The sequence below is a fragment of the Sinocyclocheilus rhinocerous genome, unplaced genomic scaffold (genome assembly GCF_001515625.1).
Source record: "Sinocyclocheilus rhinocerous isolate Xijiao unplaced genomic scaffold, SAMN03320098_v1.1 scaffold2085, whole genome shotgun sequence".
NCBI classification, from domain to species: Eukaryota; Metazoa; Chordata; class Actinopteri; order Cypriniformes; family Cyprinidae; genus Sinocyclocheilus; species Sinocyclocheilus rhinocerous.
This window is the reverse complement of record NW_015623685.1, coordinates 393,945-413,029: the sequence shown is the minus strand read 5'-3', so window position 1 is coordinate 413,029 and position 19,085 is coordinate 393,945. Positions and strand designations below refer to the sequence as shown.

Genomic DNA, 19,085 nt, shown 5'->3' with positions numbered 1-19,085 from the left:
AGTCATTTTACTTGTCATGTGAATGCATCTTGATTCAAAAATGTTTAGATATTTATACTAGAAAACAAGATGAAAATACCAAGTAAGAAAATCATTTTTTGCAGTGTGTGTTTGTGAGTTTTTGGTCTATCAAACATGACTCGTCCAATGATGTTCTGGAGGAATGTGCTTCTAAATGAAGCTTCCTTCACAAAGAGCCTGTGTTTTCTCTGATGTCAGGTGTCTGCACACGGGAACCTCCGTTTTACATCATCACCGAGTTCATGACCCATGGAAACCTGCTGGATTACCTGCGTGAGTGTAATCACGAGGAGGTCAATGCTGTGGTGCTGCTCTACATGGCCACGCAGATCTCCTCCGCCATGGAATATCTGGAGAAGAAGAACTTCATCCACAGGTGAGCTGCGTTCGTAATAACAAAGTCGATTGTTATTAAATAGTCATTGTGTTGCTTCTTCACAGTAGCTTGATGTGCACCGCTCGAGTTTCTCCCTTGAGCCTTTCTCTTGCTTCATCAGACAGAAGTGACTAGTTGAAACAAGTTTTATAGCACAATAATTAAATTGTCTAGATAGGCAGTGCTGTCACTCTCTCGGCCTGATTTGCTAAAACAAGCAAGCAAGATAACTGAACACAATTTCTTAAATAGACATATAAAAAGAATCAGAATGTGTCAGCTCCTTCAAAGGTAGTTCACAAAATGTATTTATTGCATTCTGTGAACTAAAACGTTACAGGACAAAGTAGGGCTGGGCGATTTTTTTTCCCGATTTTATCGAGTAATTCGAATTTAATGTTTTGCCACAAGTTTATTTTTTAGAAATCGAGGAACTCGCGGTTTTGAATAGAAATATTACCAAATGTTAGAATTAGACACTTAGACAATATGCCGGAGATAACAGTGAAGAGAAAAGAACGCATGTCGGCGCACGTGATTAAGCGCTCTGTGAAGGACCAGACGTAGAATATAGCGCTAAGCGCCATTCACACAGAATGTGCTTTTGTGTTGACAAAGATGCGACGCAGGCAGAGGAATAGGAAACACATGTAAGAAGATGGGAGTGAACTTGTTTTAACTTGAGCGCAGTGTTTTCAGAAAGCCGTTTCATGCATGAGATGCAAGCGCAACTGTCAAATGCGTTCATGTTTACATAGAATAAACAATGGAAAAGCAGCGCAATCGAATAAAAAACCTGTGAAGAACTACTACTGTATGACTGATATTTCATGCTTGCATCATGATGACAGGCTAAAAGCTGCTGTTCGTTGTTTTTACAGAATATTTATAGTTAATAATAATCTACTGGTGTTATATATTTAGTCATCTTGAATTTGAATTACCTTGACTTTTGAGATTTTATTTTAAGCATTTTCCTTGTATTATTTCTGAACACATAATATGTATAAGACAAGTTTGCACAAGATGTAGTTGTAGTTCATGCATCTATTCTGCAAAGATACTTAACAAGTGATTTGTTTAACATTTACATCGTGTGTGCTGCACGTGGAATAGAATTTTCTTATACAGGGTTAATAAAGAAAAAGTTACTTGAATCATGCTGTAGTTACATTTTCAAGTTGACTAGTTAAAAATCGTAAAAAACATCAAGAATCGGTCAAACGTTCTGAAAAATCGAGATAATTTTTTTTTGCCATATCGCCCAGCCCTAGGACAAAGGGACAACATAGTATTAGTAATAGTAGGAAGTGACACGTTTCCAGTTACGATCTGGCTCTTGTTTCAGGGATCTGGCTGCCCGTAACTGCTTAGTTGGGGAAAACCACTTGGTTAAAGTGGCAGATTTTGGACTGAGTCGCCTGATGACTGAAGAAACCTACATAGCCCATGTAGGAGCCAAGTTTCCCATTAAATGGACCGCCCCGGAGAGTCTGGCCTATAACAAATTCTCCATCAAGTCAGACGTGTGGGGTAAGCAGAAGTCAATGAATTCACTTCCCAGGTCGAGATGTATCTGTGTTATCTCATGTGTAAAGCTGACATTTTTGCTTGAACTCTTTAGCATTTGGAGTCCTACTTTGGGAAATCGCCACCTATGGGTTGTCTCCGTATCCTGGAATCGACTTGTCCCAAGTGTACGAGCTACTAGAGAAAGATTACCGCATGGACAGACCTGAGGGATGCCCAGAGAAAGTCTATGAGCTCATGAGGGCCTGTAAGTAGCTCTTTAGATCAGGACCTAAAAGTAGACAAGCTCAAGTGTTTGAACAAAATGATTACAATTAAAGGTGACCTATTATGCCCCTTTTAACAAGATGTAAAATAAGTCTCTGATGACCTTTAGAGTGTGTATGTGAAGTTTTAGCTCAAAATACCTCACAGATAATTTTTTATAGCTTGCTAAAATTGCCACTTTTAAGGGTATGAGCCAAAACACGCCGTCTTTGTGTTTGTCCCTTTAAATGCAAATGAGCTGGTGCTTCCGCCCCCCTTTTCAGAAGAGGGCGGAGCTTTAAGAGCTGGCAAAAACAAAATGGGACAATCTCACGCACTGAAACTCTCAAATCTGTGTATCATCCGTTCACTAGTTTTTTTATTTAATATTGAAAGTAGGAAAAAGAGAAAACGGCTCCTTTTCTAATTTTTTTCCAAGAAACGAAAAACAAGAATTCGGCTTAATTTTTTGTTTTTCGTTCAGGAGTAGAAAAATGAATAAACAGCTTGAATATTCGATTTCTACACGTGGGCGGGAATTGACCGTTAACAAAGAGCTTGATTGACAGGCGATCTGACCAATCAGAACGCGAATATAATGTACCGCCGCTGCTATCCACCATCTTGCCCGACAGCTACGGCCGGTCTCCATAGAAATCCATGTTAAAACGGGGTAAAAAAAGATCGACTGGATTGAAACTTTTTCAATATAACTAAATATAAAAATGTGTGGAGGGTTAAGCTGTGCTGTTGTAGGCTGCCACAGAAACGGCAATAAGCTAAGGAATTCCTTTAAAGCGTTTTTTGTGTTCCGCGGTTGACATAAAATACTTTTTGATGTTTATTCATGTTCATTTCGTGCTTTACATAAATATGAAAAGACGATCGGTTCACGTGGCAATACAGCGATCTGTCACGACACATTAAAGAACCACAAAACGATATTTATTGTTTGAATTTCTTTAAAAATTACACAATTTAAAAGCTGAGAGTCCTGAGACCTTGTTTCATAGCAGAAGTAACCTGCTCTGTCTTGTCTGTCGGTGTTTTGTCAGTTTCCTCTTTGCTCTGCGATGTATTTTTCACTGCGTGAGAACATTCATTTCGTGCTTTACATAAATATGAAAAGACGATCGGTTCACGTGGCAATACAGCGATCTGTCACGACACATTAAAGAACCACAAAACGATATTTATTGTTTGAATTTCTTTAAAAATTACACAATTTAAAAGCTGAGAGTCCTGAGACCTTGTTTCATAGCAGAAGTAACCTGCTCTGTCTTGTCTGTCGGTGTTTTGTCAGTTTCCTCTTTGCTCTGCGATGTATTTTTCACTGCGTGAGAACACGTGTGTAGTGTGAGAGCAGCATTGTTTGTCGGGGATAGCAACAGTAACTAAGGAGGGCGTGTCTTTGTGAACGGTCAATTAAACGCCCCTTTCTGCTGATTGGTCAGCCGAAGATCAACCTTCCGCAGTTCCTCGAGGAAGAATAATAGTCCTCCAGGTGTACGGTTTCTTAATGCGTGATGATGACGGCACGGTTTGATCTTCGGCTGACCAATCAGCAGAAAGGGGCAGTTAATTCCCGCCCACGTGTAGAAATCGAATATTCAAGCTGCTTATTCATTTTTCTACCCTTGAACGAAAAATTAAGCCGAATTCTTGTTTTTCGTTTCTTGGGAAAAAATTTAAAAACGAAAAAGGAGCGTTTTTCACATTTTTCTATTTTCAATATTAAATAAAAAAAAAAACAAGTGAATGAATGATGCACGGATTCTCCCAGTCCCACTTGTGATTATGAGCTCGACAAATGAAAGCGGTCGACTTCACATTGCTTTCATATGCAATTTTTAACTACCACATTCCTATTTGCGATCATTCTAGTAGCACGTGAAGGCAGCACCAGTGAAAACAGACAAGAGACGATGGTAACTTTAGCAACATTAAGGCCGTTTCACATTGAGCGAAAAAGCAAGGCGAATCGCCGACAAACAGTGCTTTCACACCGAACACGAAACGATTGATCGCCTTCTGCTAATTCACGCCTGCATGCTAGGTGGCGCCGACTAACAATGCGTTTTTCCTCAGATATGGATTTAACATCGTCCACTACTCAATATACAGCATTAAATTAATAAAGCTAAAGTAAGTTTGGTTTTACACCAGAAATACAAACTATCTATAATGCTTACAAGTCCTTTAGCCTTTAGTGCCAAGAAGCTTTTTCAGAAAGGCAATTTGGAAAACAAAATATGACGCGCTTGCTTTGGAGCTGACGGTTATGCACGAAGCGTTGGTATTGATCCCTCTTTCAGAATCAACTTTTGCAAAAATCCAGCGTTGAACTAACCCTCCTTTGTGAAGCAGTCCGGTGTAAAATGATTGGCACAAACATAGGACTTTTGGCGCTGACATTGTGTATCTCCAGCAGCTACAGCAGGAAAACAGTAAAGGTGGACTGCTTTTTCTCACTCAGGGCTGTGTCTATGCTAATAGGGCAGAGAACGTCACAAATGGGCGGGATTTCTCCCTAAATCTGGTATTGCGTGTTCTGAGAGACTGTTTATGCTTTATTGGGATTATAAAAATAAAACTGACTTGGTGGATTTTTACCATTATAGGCTGGTTGTTTTTACACACTGTGTTCAAACACCTTATAAAAGTCCCCTGTAAACGGTATTAATACAGGCCCTTTGGACTGACCTGCGTGTTTCTGTCTTTAGGTTGGAGGTGGAACCCTGCAGAGCGGCCTTCTTTTGCTGAAACCCACCAGGCGTTTGAGACGATGTTTCAAGAGTCCAGTATCTCCGACGGTGAGACTCTGTCTCTGGAGATTTAGAGAAATGAACGTGTACTTTCTTGTGGCTCATCTTCACTTTTCATGGGTTGCAGAGGTGGAGAAAGAGTTGGGCAAAAAGGGTAAGAAGCTGACACTGGGTCCGATACAGCAGGCTCCAGAACTTCCCACTAAGACGAGGACACTGCGAAGACATACGGACAGCAGGGATGGCGACAGTCCCGGTAAGCTGCGCTCTCCCAACATTCACAGTGAATTCTGAGCTGCTTTTCTGCAGACTGATGAAGCTGTACCCTTTCCAGACGCAGCAGAGCCCGAGGTAACCGGGCCCCCGATGCTCCCGAGGCCTGTCCTTGATAGCAACTTAAACGAAGACGATCGCCTCCTAGCCAAAGATAAAGATAAGTTCCGAATGAATCCGTTCAGTTTAATCAAGAAAAAGAAGAGAACGGCTCCGGCACCGCCTAAACGCAGCAGCTCCTTCGGGAAGATGGATGGGCAACTGGATCGTAGAGGACTGGCTTCCGACTGCAGAGATGATTTTAACAACGGCGCTTCCACTAACGACAGCATCGACCCTTCTAAATTGGTCGGCTCCAACAGTACAACGATTGTCGGAGTCACCAATGGAGCCATGGTTTATCCCGGTCAGCTCCTTCCATCTCATTCACGGAAAAAAGGCACAACATCAGCCGGCGGAGGGAAGCTTGCCACGACTCCACCCGCAGAAGAAGACCCCATGTCAAACTCCAAGCGCTTCTTAAGGTCTTCTTCCACCTCTAGCATGCCTCCGGGGTCCGAACGCACCGAGTGGAAGTCGGTTACCTTGCCCCGTGATATCCAGTCGTCTCACTTTGACTCGGGAACCTTTGGAGGAAAGCCAGCTCTGCCTCGCAAGAAAGCCGATTGTGTGCCCCGTGGTGGCACCCTTACTCCGCCACCGCGCCTTCCCAAGAAAACCGACTCGGATGCACCAGACGAAGTGTTTAAGGACTCGGAGTCTAGTCCTGGATCAAGTCCTTTGACTCTGACACCGAAGCTCAGCCGTCGGACGGAAAGCTCCAAAACGAGCGCCTTGCAAGCGGAGCTGTTCAAACCCAATGTGCTTCCACCTCCAGGAGACGAATGCAGACCTCGTAGGCTCAAGAACTCTTCCGAAGTCCCTGGACAAAGAGACCGAGAGAAGGGGAAGTTCGCCAAACCCAAACCAGCTCCTCCTCCGCCTCCGGTCTCGAGCGGCAAATCCAGAAAGACTTCGAGGAGCCCCACTTTTGACGTTTCTTTGGATACCAAAGCCAAAGGCTCGTCTGAACACAACCCTCCAAGTCCTGGATCCGCAGAACAAGGCAAAGGCGTGAGCCTTTCCCAAGAAAGTGCTAAGAAAGTGCCAAAAAACACCTCAAAAGTGCAGCCCCCAAAGACGACTTCTATATCCCCAAGCAGTCAGCTGCCAGGGATGGGAACCGGATCGGCTGTCGGTGATCCGGGATCCAACTTCATTCCCCTCATGACGACTCGCCGCTCGCTAAGGAAGACGCGCCAGCCGTCGGAGCGGCTCTCCAACTCCTGCATCACACGCGAGATGGTCTTGGAGAGCACCGAGCTCCTGCGAGCCGCCATCGGCCGCATTACGGAGCAGACCGGCAGCCATAGCGCGGTGCTGGAAGCCGGCAAGAATCTGTCCAAGTATTGCGCGAGCTACGTCGAGTCCATCCAGCAGATGCGCAACAAGTTTGCTTTCCGCGAAGCCATCAATAAGTTGGAGAGCAGCCTGCGCGAGCTGCAGATCTGCCCCGCCGCCACCGGGGGAGCCAACACGCCTCAAGACTTTTCAAAGCTGCTTTCCTCCGTCAAGGAGATCAGTGACATTGTTCAGAGGTAGCGGAGAAGAGCACGGATGCGACCGGTGTCATCTGCGTGTCTGGGGCTTCTCTAGTGATGTGAGCCACCTCGGCTTTTCTCATGCCAAATAGAGGAACGTTTCCGAAAGGTTCAGTGTCTTATTACTGTGCACAAGTGCAGGGGAACCGTTCCTCCAGAGTCCGCTTGGCGATCTTAAGGTAGCCCAGGTTCAAGTCGTAGTGACTTGATTGAGTCTCTGTAATTCCTTGACTTTCCTCACTGCAAAAAATTATTTTCTTTCTTAGTATTTTGTCTTGTTTTCTAGTGTAAATGTCTTCAAATTCTGGAATTAAGATGCTTACTTGACAAGTAAAATGACTTATGTCTTGTTTTCTGAAAAAATGTTGTTAGTTTTTGCTTAAAACAAGTAAAAATATCTGCCAGTGGGGCAAGAAAAGCCTTTGAGTTGATATTATTTTTCTTACACCATTGGCAGATATTTTTGCTCGTTTTAAGCAAAAAAATAACAGAATTTGGATATTTTTTCAGAAAACAAGACAAAATATCTTAAATCATTTAACTTGTCAGGTAAATGCATCCTGATTCAAGAATTTTTAGATATTTATACTAGAAAACGACAAAAATACTAAGCAAGAAAATATTTTTTGTAGTGGCTTCTCTGCATTTTCTCAAAGTATTTGTTAAAAACAGCATTATTTCATGACTGACAGAAAAACAACTCATGTGCCTCACACTTCCAAACATTTTTACGGGATCAAAATATATTTTCTGAAGTACATTCACGATTGATAAAGACTGTTTAGCTTCGCTTTCTTTGTGTGGTTGGTCAAGAAAGCGCTTTGTTGCGAGATGTGAACGGTCCCTGTGATATGAGGAACTTCGTTTTGTAATCGACTGATCGCGTATTGTATGATTGCGACATTGACATTTGCAGTCGTAAAGTCGGTTTTCCCATCTTTTCCAGGCCCGTCAGGGGTTTTGAACAAGTGTTGCTTCAGCACAATCACTACATAAACGCCTTTATGAAAATACAGTTGCCTTATAGAGACTCGCTGAACATGGATCACGGATCAGCGAACGAAACACACTACTGTCTCAAGGAGAACGACTTGGGAGTGAGAATCGGCACTTAAGATGCAGTATATGTATAGATGTGTTTGTAATGTCCTCTGAAGGATCTTCAGTTACCACTTCAGTTGTCATTTCCAAGGTTTTCCACACACCACTGACAGAAGCGCTCCGGGATCACGGATGTGAACGGAGCAGCTTTATCCAATGACCACAAGCCACATGATTCTCGTCGAGACTAAAACTTTCCAGTCTGTTGTGCTTGTGTAATTGAAATAATGCAGTTGTTTTCAGTATTAGTTCATCTGACAGGCCAACCACAAGCTGCCTTTAATTCAACATGGTACTACCAGTGTTGACATTTCATGGGTTTTTTATCTCTTAAAATCATGCCACTACTTTTTAATTTGTATTCAAGCCTCACACTTTTGAAGACTAATTGCTCGTCTTTGTAAATACACATCACCTATTTTCAGTCGATTCTTTCTGTAACGTTGGTGCAATTTGTTGCAAGAAATACAAAGCAATTTTGCTACTTGAACAACGTCAAGGGTTTGTTTCTGTCAGCATGCTCGTATTGTCTGCTTTCGCATGATACGCAGGTGTTCATTTTCATTTTAAATGTTTATTCAGAATGAGGCAGAAACGCTTTTCTGTCTAGAGCATTTTTATTGTCATTATTAAAATCAAAATGTCAGCATTTTAAAACCACATACACAAACAGATTTTTCAAACGTTAGCACAGCTCCTTCAAAGTTTATACATATGTACTGTTTTTACTCGCGTGAACAGCGAGAAGAGGTCATTCAAACAGTTCAAAAGGACTAGATCAGTCTGAGATCTGATCTCCATCGGTAAGACTTTCTGTAGAAGTTGCCTCGCGTCTCTTCAGAGTTTATGAGTGAGGCGTCAGTGCTGTGTTTCATCAACAGATACAGCCTTATGTACAGCAGCTGAATCAGATCTGATTTCATATGGTACATACACTGAGTTAAGACACAGATGCTGCTTCAGAAGAAGCTGTGCGTGGTGCTGTTAATATACAAGCCGATGCACTGATGCTTACTGTACAGCCTACATGACTGGAGCCGTTTCCGTCACATTTCATCCATCTATACAAAAACAGTAGCAGTGTTGTGAAACCGTTTGTTTAACTCAAGTCTGAACTGCATGTTGAGCTAGTTGAGATTAATCGGTGATAGTAATAATATTAAGATGAATGAATAATAAGGCAACACAAAATAACAGGTGAGGACAGACGAATGTATACTGATATGATGAAGGGGCAGAAGAGGAGCGATGGAAGAATCAATCTTTTCATAAAGTGTCTGATTTATAAAGCTGTCCGACCCAAACTGACTCACACTCATGCATGCGCTCGCATGTCGACATGCACGTGATTGCGAGTTCGCAACAAGAGACTTTCATTCGGTTTTAAATCTGGGATCAGTGCAACCACTGGACGTTTACAAATGCATGAATGCAATGCATTATTCTGAGCAAGGTGCATTTAAAGGGGTGGTTCAGTGTTTGTTTTCTAGGCTGGATTGTGTTTATGGGGTGCAGTCTAACGTGTTAATGCTACGTTTTTTTAAAAACGCATTTTTCACATAATTTACCTTTATTCCACACAGCTCTGACGTCACATTGTTGAGCTATGCATCAATGCATCAATAAAAAGAGGCTGAACTGAAGTGTGACGTGATGAGCAGAGGTTAGTGCGGTCAGAGGATGATGGGAACGTAAGAACACACCGACCAGAGAGCGTGAGGACGGACAGATGAAGAGAGAGAAGGGAATGAGCGCATGTAGCCGTGATCCTCCCCTCTCTGGGACGGCCGAGTGTGTGATGGAGGAGGAGGAGGAGGAGGATGAAGGTCATGTCATTAACAGCCACACCCTTCCCTCTGCGGCTGTGGTTCGCTGGTGAGCCGGCCTCCCTGCGGCGCCGACGGTTTGTGCTGCACGCCCGACTCGGCCGCGTTCAGATCCAGACTGCCGTCTTGGATGTTCTGATAGATCTTCTTAGCTGCTTCCAGAAACGCGTCTTCCACATTATCTCCTCTGTGAGCACAAACACACAGTCAGCATCTATACGCTCACGGGAGATTCAAATCTAGATCAAACTTGATGTTGGTGTGGGAAAACCCAAACTGATCTCACGAGAAAATGCAGTCAAACCAAAATTTATTCAGACACCTTCAACATTTCTCACATTATCACAGTTTATTAGAAAAACTCGAGTTAAACTGTGTCAGAACAAATTCATCTTGATAATGTCAGATAACTTTGATAGAAAGGTATGTAGTGAATTCGGTTGAATAGCTGTCAGCTGTTACATTTAGGAACACAATTAGATAAAACCAATTTAGCTCAACTAATTATCAAGCAGCGCTTCATTTTGTTCAGTCTGTGGTGTAAAAAGATCACATTAGCAAATAAAGAATAACACTTCAGCAAAACATGCTCAGCTCAAAGTGTCTGAATAATGTTTGCTCCCTAGTTTTTCTGGTAGTCCGCTGTATGAAGAATTTTTGGGTGCAATATGTCACAGTTTACTTTATTTTGCTATCCTCACTTACAGAAATGAACTATAGTGTCCTGCACCCACTAGTAAAAACATATCAAAAATTATATAATTTTTGGTTTGACTGTATTTTACAAGGTGGCAATTTATGGTGTCAAAAAAAATAAAAATAAGCAAACCGATTGAACTACTAAAGCATGCTTAAAAACGTGCTAAAGCATACTAGGAATATGCGAATGATGTGCTAAAATGTTATATTCATGCCATTAACATGCTAGCATTGTGTTAAAGCCGGTTGCTGGTGTTCTATGGATGGATAGCGTATGGTGGAGTTTGCGGGAGGAATTAGTGTTGTTAGAGTTTATCACAGTGTTGGCTTTTGTCTCGGTGATGTTTCTAAAAGCATTTTATCTGCGCTTCCACGTTCAGGTTAGAGGCGGGCGATATACCAGCAGACACGATTGTGGACTATCGTCTTTATTATCGTCTTTAAATGTGTCGTTTACACATATTTTGAAGCACTGCGGTTTAAAAACAAGTGATTTTAAGCGGTTTAAATGCGGCGCACATGAATCCACTGCTCATACATCAGTATTTTTGAGGCTTTATTGGCCTTGAATGGTTAAAAACACACTTATATGTGTCAAATACCCATCTTTGCAAGCGTTCTCGTAAACACAGTCATTCTGGTCTGAAGTGAAAGTAAACAGTATAATAATACAATAATAGTACAATATACTGTAACAGTTACATTGGATCCTGAAGTTCGTTCTTAAAGGGGAAGCTGCCTATTATTCCTCCTCTCATGTTAATCTAACAACAGCGAGAGATTAATAATACGAAATTTAACTTGCACAGTGAAAACTATGCAGTGTTTTTGATTAATTTATACATTATATCATTTATTTATTGTAGTTTTTTTGTCCTGTTCCTTGTAATAAGTTACTTATCTTCAGTGAGTTTGAGTTTTTTTCTTTTTCTTTTAGGCTTATATTAGCTTTTCTGTGATATTGACAGCGGTGACAAGAATTATGAAAATTCTATGGTATCAAAACATTTCATATCATAAAAACCTTATTATATGTATTAACTATATGTGTCCCTGCAGCACAAAAGCAGTGTTAAGTCGCTGGGGTATATTTGTAGCAATAGCCAACAATACATTGTATGGGTCAAAATTATAGATTTTTCTTTTATGCCAAAAATCATTAGGATATTAAGTAAAGATCGTGTTCCATGAAGATATTTTGTAAATTTCCTACCGTAAATATATCAAAACTTAATGTTTGATTAGTAATATGCATTGCTAAGAACTTCATTTGGACAACTTTAAAGATGATTTTCTCAATATTTAGATTTTTTTGCACCCTCAGATTCCAGATTTTCAAATATTGTCCTATCCTAACAAACCATACATCAATGGAAAGATTATTTATTCAGCTTTTAAAAGATGTATATAAATCTCAATTCCAACAAATTGACCCGTATGACTGGTTCTGTGCTCCAGGGTCACATATGGTAATATATATCATCATTATCGTGATATAAAATGACTCCTATCATGATATAAGATTTTGGTCATATCTCCCATTCCTAATTCAGGTAAGTGCTGTTTTCATGTCGGGGTTTTCTTCATAAACTGGTTTGGTGAATGAACACGCTACGCTCTCTGATGATTAATGTGTGTGGCTGGAATCACTCACGTTTTAGCGCTGGCCTCCAGGAACAGCAGACCTGTGAACACAAACACGCGTGAGATGGGAACAGCGTCATGTGACCTGTCATGTGAGACGCTCCGCTCACCGTTCTCTTCGGCGAACTGCTTAGCCTCTTCATACGTCACGTCTCGCTGCGCTTCCAGATCCGCTTTGTTTCCTATGAGAATGATGACCTGCACAAACAGCAGTTTTCTGTTATTATAGGCTTTGATGCGGCACGTTATGACAGTAAACTGATGCCTCGTTCTATTTATGACGTCTTGACAAAGAATTTAAAATCTGTATAGAAAAGCCAAGGTAGGCATTTATGTTCACGTTCTAATTGTTATCAGGCCGACGCAGATTTTACAGCATGTGATTGAAGTTGTTACGAATTTTTGGCAATGAATTAAGTTTCTTATTTAGGCTACTTTCTTATTTAACTGTATTATTTCTTTGATAGCCTATTTATTTTAGTGTTTTGCAGGCTGTGTGTTTCCCTATTTACTGACGAAAGTGCTCAAATATAGACGCACGTTTGTTAATAGATGTTTGAGGCTTATTTATGCACACACCCTGAGCCGCTCATACTCACAGTATTGGGGTTGGTGAGGTTCCTGGCGTCGGTCAGCCAGCTGCTGAGGTGGTTGTATGTGCTTCTCCTGTACGACACACACACAGAGCATGAGCTTCCAGCATCCCCAGAGCCTCAGCGAGACGCCTGGATGACTGACGTACCTGGTGATGTCGTAGACCATCAGCGCTCCCGCCGCTCCTCTGTAGTAGCTGCGCGTGACGGCTCTGAAGCGCTCCTGCCCCGCCGTGTCCCAGATCTGCAGCTTGATCTTCTGACCGCTCACCTCCATGATCCTGGTGCCGAACTCCACGCCGATGGTGTGCGGACAGTCGGCCATAACTGCTCATGAACAACAACAACAACTGCTGAGTCAATCACAGCTCTGATGAACATCGACACTAGCTATGTTTCCATCATAGCTATTTTAAAGGTGACATATCATGAAAATCTGACTTTTCCAGGTTGCATTTTTAGCAGGTCCGAGTTGTAATGGTGCAGCTCTATTCTGGAAAAGGGGGCTGGGAGCAGCAGCTCATTTGCATTTAAAGAGACAGGCCCGAAAAACAGCGTGTTTCTGCTTCCACTCAAATCTTTTTCTATTTAAATGATATAATAAATGATCTGTGGAGTATTTTGAGCTGAAACTTCACAGACACATTCTGGGGACACCAGAGACTTATATTACATATTGTAAAAAGGGGCATAATAGGTCACCTTTAATGCACATTTTGAAGTATCGCATGAGAAACGTGTGATGGAAACGCCAAATTTTTCGAATAAAAATCCCTTAATTCGCAAAAACGTTTTTACGCTCGCTTGAGGTGGTTTTTGACTTGTGCAAAAAAGGGTTAATGTGAATAATAGGAGATGGAAATGTATTTGGCGAATAAATTCCTCCAATTGCATCAAAAAAGTCATGTGACTTTGCGCTATGGGATGGCAAATCCTGACAAACCAGCGGACCGATCTCATTCACAGCGTCTGAAATGCTGTTATGGTCATTCGGAAATGCACGAGCAAAGTCAGTCGTCAAAGTATTTCTGTATAATTAATGTCTTACACGACTGCGTTCCCAAACAGCAGCATCCTCCTCCGAAAGCAATGACCGCATTCATATTGTTTCGTCTGCTCGATCTGAGGTGCAAGTGATTTATTATATATGAAAATTATTATATTCTCCTACTTTTCTTAGTGATATTTAGTGCCAGTTTATCAGGAAGTGACGAGTTTGTTCTCTTCAACTCACTGGATGTAAACTAGTGCTTTATTCGCAAATGTTTTATGCGAAATTCCAATTTTACGCAATTCATAATTTTGGATGGAAACATAGCTATTGATCTCAGTAATGACTCTATTGTCTTCTGTAGAGCTGCTTTACAGTTCAAAATGGATTTGACTTATATTTGACGACGTTGGCGTCATTAGCTATGCGTCCATCACCCTGCTTTTATGTGCATTTTGGAGTATCGCATCAGAAACGAGTAATGGAAGTGCCATATTTAGAAAAAATAAATATTATTGTGTTTCGTCTGCTCGCTCTGAGGCGCAAGTAATTTATTATAAATGAAAATTATTATATTCAGTGGCTTCTCCTATTTTTCTTAGTGATTTTTAGTGCCAGTTTATCAGGATTTTGTTCTCTCTGACTCGTTGGATTGAAACGGTGCTTATTCGCAAATGTTTCGCAAATGCAAAAAGTTAAGTTCGCAACTTTGGATGGAAACCCGGCTATTGATTCTGCCATTTTCCACTATGAAGCTGCTTTTAAACGATCTGGCTAAAAATGAGGGACTGAAGTGAGACTGACTAGACGACTTTTAACTTCATGATTAATTTCAGTTTAAACTTTTAAGACGAAACTGATTATTGTTATAAAAGCAGTTATTTGTAATCTTACATCATATTTATTGTTCAGGGTTTACAGCATGGATTACAAAGGCAAGGTCAGAGAGAAGTCAAGATCTAGTTAAATATAATAAATATAACTTATAAATTATATTGATTAAGCATTACCAGGTCAAAACATAAAAAAAGAACATGCACAGACGAACTGTTCACAATCAGATCTATAACATGCGTTTCCATTTTATGCTGACTTCACTTGATTAACCATCTACAATTCTAGTTTTAATTGTCTCTTGATGTAAACTAACTAGACAGGTGTGACGTGTCTCAGTGTTTGTAGGCACCGTGTTAACTTAAACAGCTCAGATCTTACTACTAAGAAGAACTTGAGAAGGATGTCAGCATTAGGAAAGCGTCTGAATCTGCATGCATTCACATTAGTGTGAGATTATGTGTGTGTTGTGCACGTTTACACGTGAAGCTGTGACCATACACAACTAGTGAACGATTAAAACTATTGGACCGTCGGCAAACCTGCATGTAACCCTTCTATCTGCTGCTGATGGTGATGATAAAGGAGAAGCAGCGCTTCATTCAGACGGTCAGTAATGATGCAAAAAAAACAAAACAATAAATAAACGACAAACAGGTGTGTCACGACTCTTTAAACCCGCCGTCACGCGCTGATCGTTTCACACAATCGCACACAGAGGCTGTTTATGTGGAGCACAAGGCTCGTTTGTGTGATCTGCATGGCGTGTGTTTAACATGCTGACGATCCCGGTTCACACTCACACTTCTTCTCGGTGAACTGGTGCAGTAAGCAGGACTTCCCGACGCCCATGTCTCCTGTGAAGAGAGATCAGACGTGAGAGACGCCACACACGCGAGCGAAACGCGTCGTTGCTGCCGATTCACTCACCGATGATGATGTACTTGAAGATGTAGGAGTAGTTGTAGGGTGCCGTGGCCATCGCCGCTCTGAAACACACACACACACACCGCAGTTACACGGACACGCGTGTCTTTAATGCCTCTGATCACGTTTGACCTGCATTAAACACTCATAGACACACGCTAATTCATGCCGTTATTACTGTAGTGAGTACTGTACTGTATTCAAGTGCTTATGAACAAAAGAGAAGCTTTACTCCAATTAAAAATAAAAAGGTTTTCTATTAAAAATAAAAGTTGCATGGTTTTACACTTGAAAATGACAGATTTAAAGCCCTGTTCGCACCAAGCACGATAAAGATATAACACTAAAAATCGTTCACAATATTAAAGAATAGCATAGTTCACACCACAACGATAACGATATAGAGGAACGATATCGTTGCGATCACAAATACAACAATTTTTTCTAGCTAATGAACGATAAAAACATTGACAGCCAATCAGAATCCATCCTGGTATAACGAGCTTGAGAATTTAAAGCGGCAGATACGCGTGCGCTTAAAATAAACAGACGATATCATCCGCTGGTGTGGACGCTAATATCGTTATATTTATATTAGTGGTGTCAAAATTAGCGCGTTAGGCGATTCATTTTTTCAGTTTAACGCGTTAAAAATATTTACCGCGGGAGCGGGGCTAGGGCTGGCCACCCCCCTCACAACTGCTGCTTCTGTTACATTTTCCTCTTCACAAGAAGTGCATTTATTCAGTCGCAGAACGACTGAGAGCGGGAGACGTTTCAGACGCGCGCTCCACTTCACTTCAGCGCCAGGCGCGAGTCAAACGAGCTCTCAAGCGAGAGGAAACAATAACTTTTATAGCTTTAAGGATTAATTTATATTTAATTTAGTGTTTGATAACTTCAATTTCTGTATATTTCTGCTGAAGGGCACAGGTAAATATGACATTTATTATAATGGGTTTATGTGAAGATTGTTTTAAGTTCACTTAAATTAGAAGTTATTTTTTAAAGTCTAATAAATGTTAAAATTGATAGCTCTCAGTTATACTGTAATGTTGAATGTTGAATGTGAAATTATTGCAATATAAAAGTATATTTAAAAACTTTAATGTTAGGTGGGATTAATCGCGATTAATTTCAGAAAAATGTGTGATTAATTAGTAAAAAATGTTTAATCGTTTTGACAGCACTAATTTATATATATCTTTATAGTTATCGTGCTTGGTGTGAACGGGCCTTAAGACAGTCATAATTGTACAGTAATGTAAAAACGTTATTGTATTATTTTTCTTTTTAATTAAGTAATTTTTGTTTTTTTAAATTCTACAATGAAATATTACAATTGTCATATTATCATTTAACAACAACAATAATTATAATTTTATATACGTCACAATTTTTACCAGAAAAATCAATTCTTTATTTTAAGGTGTCCGTGTTACAGTATAATTATACATTTGAATACTGAGTAATATTAATTAACTACATGTACTCACTATATGGTTAGGGTTGCTTCTATGTATGCATAATTAGTTATTACACAAGGACACCTTAAAACAAAGTGTTACCCAATATTGTGTAAAATAAATACACTTGTAATAGAACTATGTAATTACACACTGTTATGCATGTGTTATTTACTATCTTTAATTTAAATAGTGTAATATATATATCAGCTATCTAAACATGATCGGTCTACTAATGCTAATCAGACTACAATAATGACCAAAACAAGAGAAACTCACTCACTCTTAGTTTACTTCTCTAAAACAACCTGAAGCAATGTTTACTTACTGCAGACACACTGAAACACCGCACTGCGTTTCAGATCAGTATTTAATTATATCTGTGTCCCTGCAGCACAAAAGCAGTGTTAAGTCGCTGGGGTATATTTGTAGCAATAGCCAACAATACATTGTATGGGTCAAAATTATACATTTTTCTTTTATGCCAAAAATCATTAGAATATTAAGTAAAGATCATGTTCCATGAAGATATTTTGTACATGTCCTACCGTAAATATATCAAAACTTAATTTTTGATTAGTAATATGCATTGCTAAGAACTTCATTTGAACAACTTTAAAGATGATTTTCTCAATATTTAGATTTTTTTGCACCCTCAGATTCCAGATTTTCAAATATTGTCCTATCCTAACAAACCATACATCAATGGAAAGATTATGTATTCAGCTTTCAGATGATGCATAAATAAATAAAAATTGACCCTTATGACTAGTTTTGTGGTCCAGGGTCACATTTATTTCAATATTTGTACATGTTAGATGTGATCACTGAACCTGGTGATGAGAATGATGATATTTCACTGCTGAACTATAATAACCTGCAGCTATCATCATAAATCAGCAGTGTGTCTGTCATGAGTGAGACATCAGTCAGAGCCTAACACACACACACACACCTTCATCATCCTCATCCTCACAGCTATCAGAGTCTGCAGATGACTGACAGCAGCCTGACCTGATGGAAACACACACACACTAACGCGCGTCTAGCATCGTTTATTAGAGTGTGTTTGTGTGAAACTGTCAGATATAAACAGGAATGTCAGTCACAGCTGAGCGGGAGATAAAGCTGATCAGCACGACACTCTCACACACTCTCACACACACACACACTCGTCCTGTCTGCGATATTTCACGCGTTCTCTTGTTTTTGTGCTGATTTGGAGCTGCTAGCGGTTTGTTAGCATGAGCGGCTAGCGGCTGATTCGCGCCTCAGGATCGAGTTTGGCGCCGAACACACGCGCTCCGCGGAGTGTGAACGCGTGGTGTGTGTTAGTCACGCGTGCTCTCACCTGTAGTCGCGTGTGTTTGCTGTAGATCAGTGTGTTCAGGTGCTGATTATCCGGATCCTGGTCAAGATGGCGGCGGCACAAAGACTGACGCAGTTCCGCGGCTCGCCGGCGCGCGGCGCCAGAGAACAAGCGCTTCACTGCACTCGATCTGTTAAAGGGGTCATGACATGAGAAACCAAATTTGCCCTGATCTTTTGGTATATAAGAGGTCTTTGTACCATTAAAACATCCTGCACGTTTCGTAGATTAAAAAATCATTCTTCGTCGTCTTCTTCTTCTTCTTGGGGTTTTAATGGCGGATGGCATACAACTTTTAGGTGCATTACCGCCACCTACTGATGAGGAGTGTGGCTCAGGATCATAATCTACTCTTGAATATAAAATGTTTATCAAATCAAATTTCGCTTTATTTTCCTTAAGGTCATCAATCAGTATATTTATTTCCTTGCTGTATCTGGGACATTTCATTAAAACATGTTCTACATTTTCCTCCTGATTACAATATTCACACTTTCCAGTTTCATGTCACCCTATTCTAGTAAACCCGTTAATTTCGATGTTACCGTCTTTAGTGCAGACGAGTTACAGAGGACACATTTACATAAAAGTGTGCTAATAAGTGCTTTAATTTTAATTATTAAGATGAGTAAACATTACCATATGTGTAAAAACTATGCATTTAAGCATTTAAATTTAAGCGTTGAAGAATTTAAAAGTAGCCTAATAAACATACAATACAGAATGACAGTTTACAGATACATGAAGTCGTAATAACTGCATTATTGTTATTGTTATTATCATT

The 19,085-nt window shown here is 40.5% G+C and overlaps 2 protein-coding genes across 2 annotated transcripts in view; one reads left to right on the top strand and one right to left on the bottom strand.

The window, feature by feature from the left end:
• The window catches only part of LOC107729293 (tyrosine-protein kinase ABL1-like), a 34,184-nt gene extending 27,024 nt beyond the window's left edge, over positions 1-7,160 (top strand). Inside the window, exons 6-11 of the mRNA XM_016539793.1 lie at positions 220-397; positions 1,746-1,930; positions 2,022-2,174; positions 4,897-4,986; positions 5,066-5,194; positions 5,273-7,160. Of these exons, the coding sequence (XP_016395279.1) occupies positions 220-397; positions 1,746-1,930; positions 2,022-2,174; positions 4,897-4,986; positions 5,066-5,194; positions 5,273-6,852 (2,315 nt within the window). The 3' untranslated portion in view covers positions 6,853-7,160. The remainder of the gene's footprint in view (positions 1-219; positions 398-1,745; positions 1,931-2,021; positions 2,175-4,896; positions 4,987-5,065; positions 5,195-5,272) is intronic.
• A 2,315-nt stretch (positions 7,161-9,475) lies between these two features.
• Positions 9,476-18,492, bottom strand: LOC107729136 (ras-related protein Rab-14). Its single transcript, XM_016539560.1, has 8 exons — positions 18,284-18,492; positions 15,470-15,528; positions 15,343-15,396; positions 12,864-13,041; positions 12,721-12,787; positions 12,232-12,319; positions 12,132-12,162; positions 9,476-9,965 (listed from the first exon to the last, which is right to left on the bottom strand). The coding sequence occupies exons 2-8, from the start codon at positions 15,519-15,521 to the stop codon at positions 9,788-9,790; spliced, it is 648 nt and encodes a 215-aa protein (XP_016395046.1). The 5' UTR covers positions 15,522-15,528; positions 18,284-18,492; the 3' UTR covers positions 9,476-9,787.
• Between the last annotated feature and the right edge of the window lie 593 nt (positions 18,493-19,085).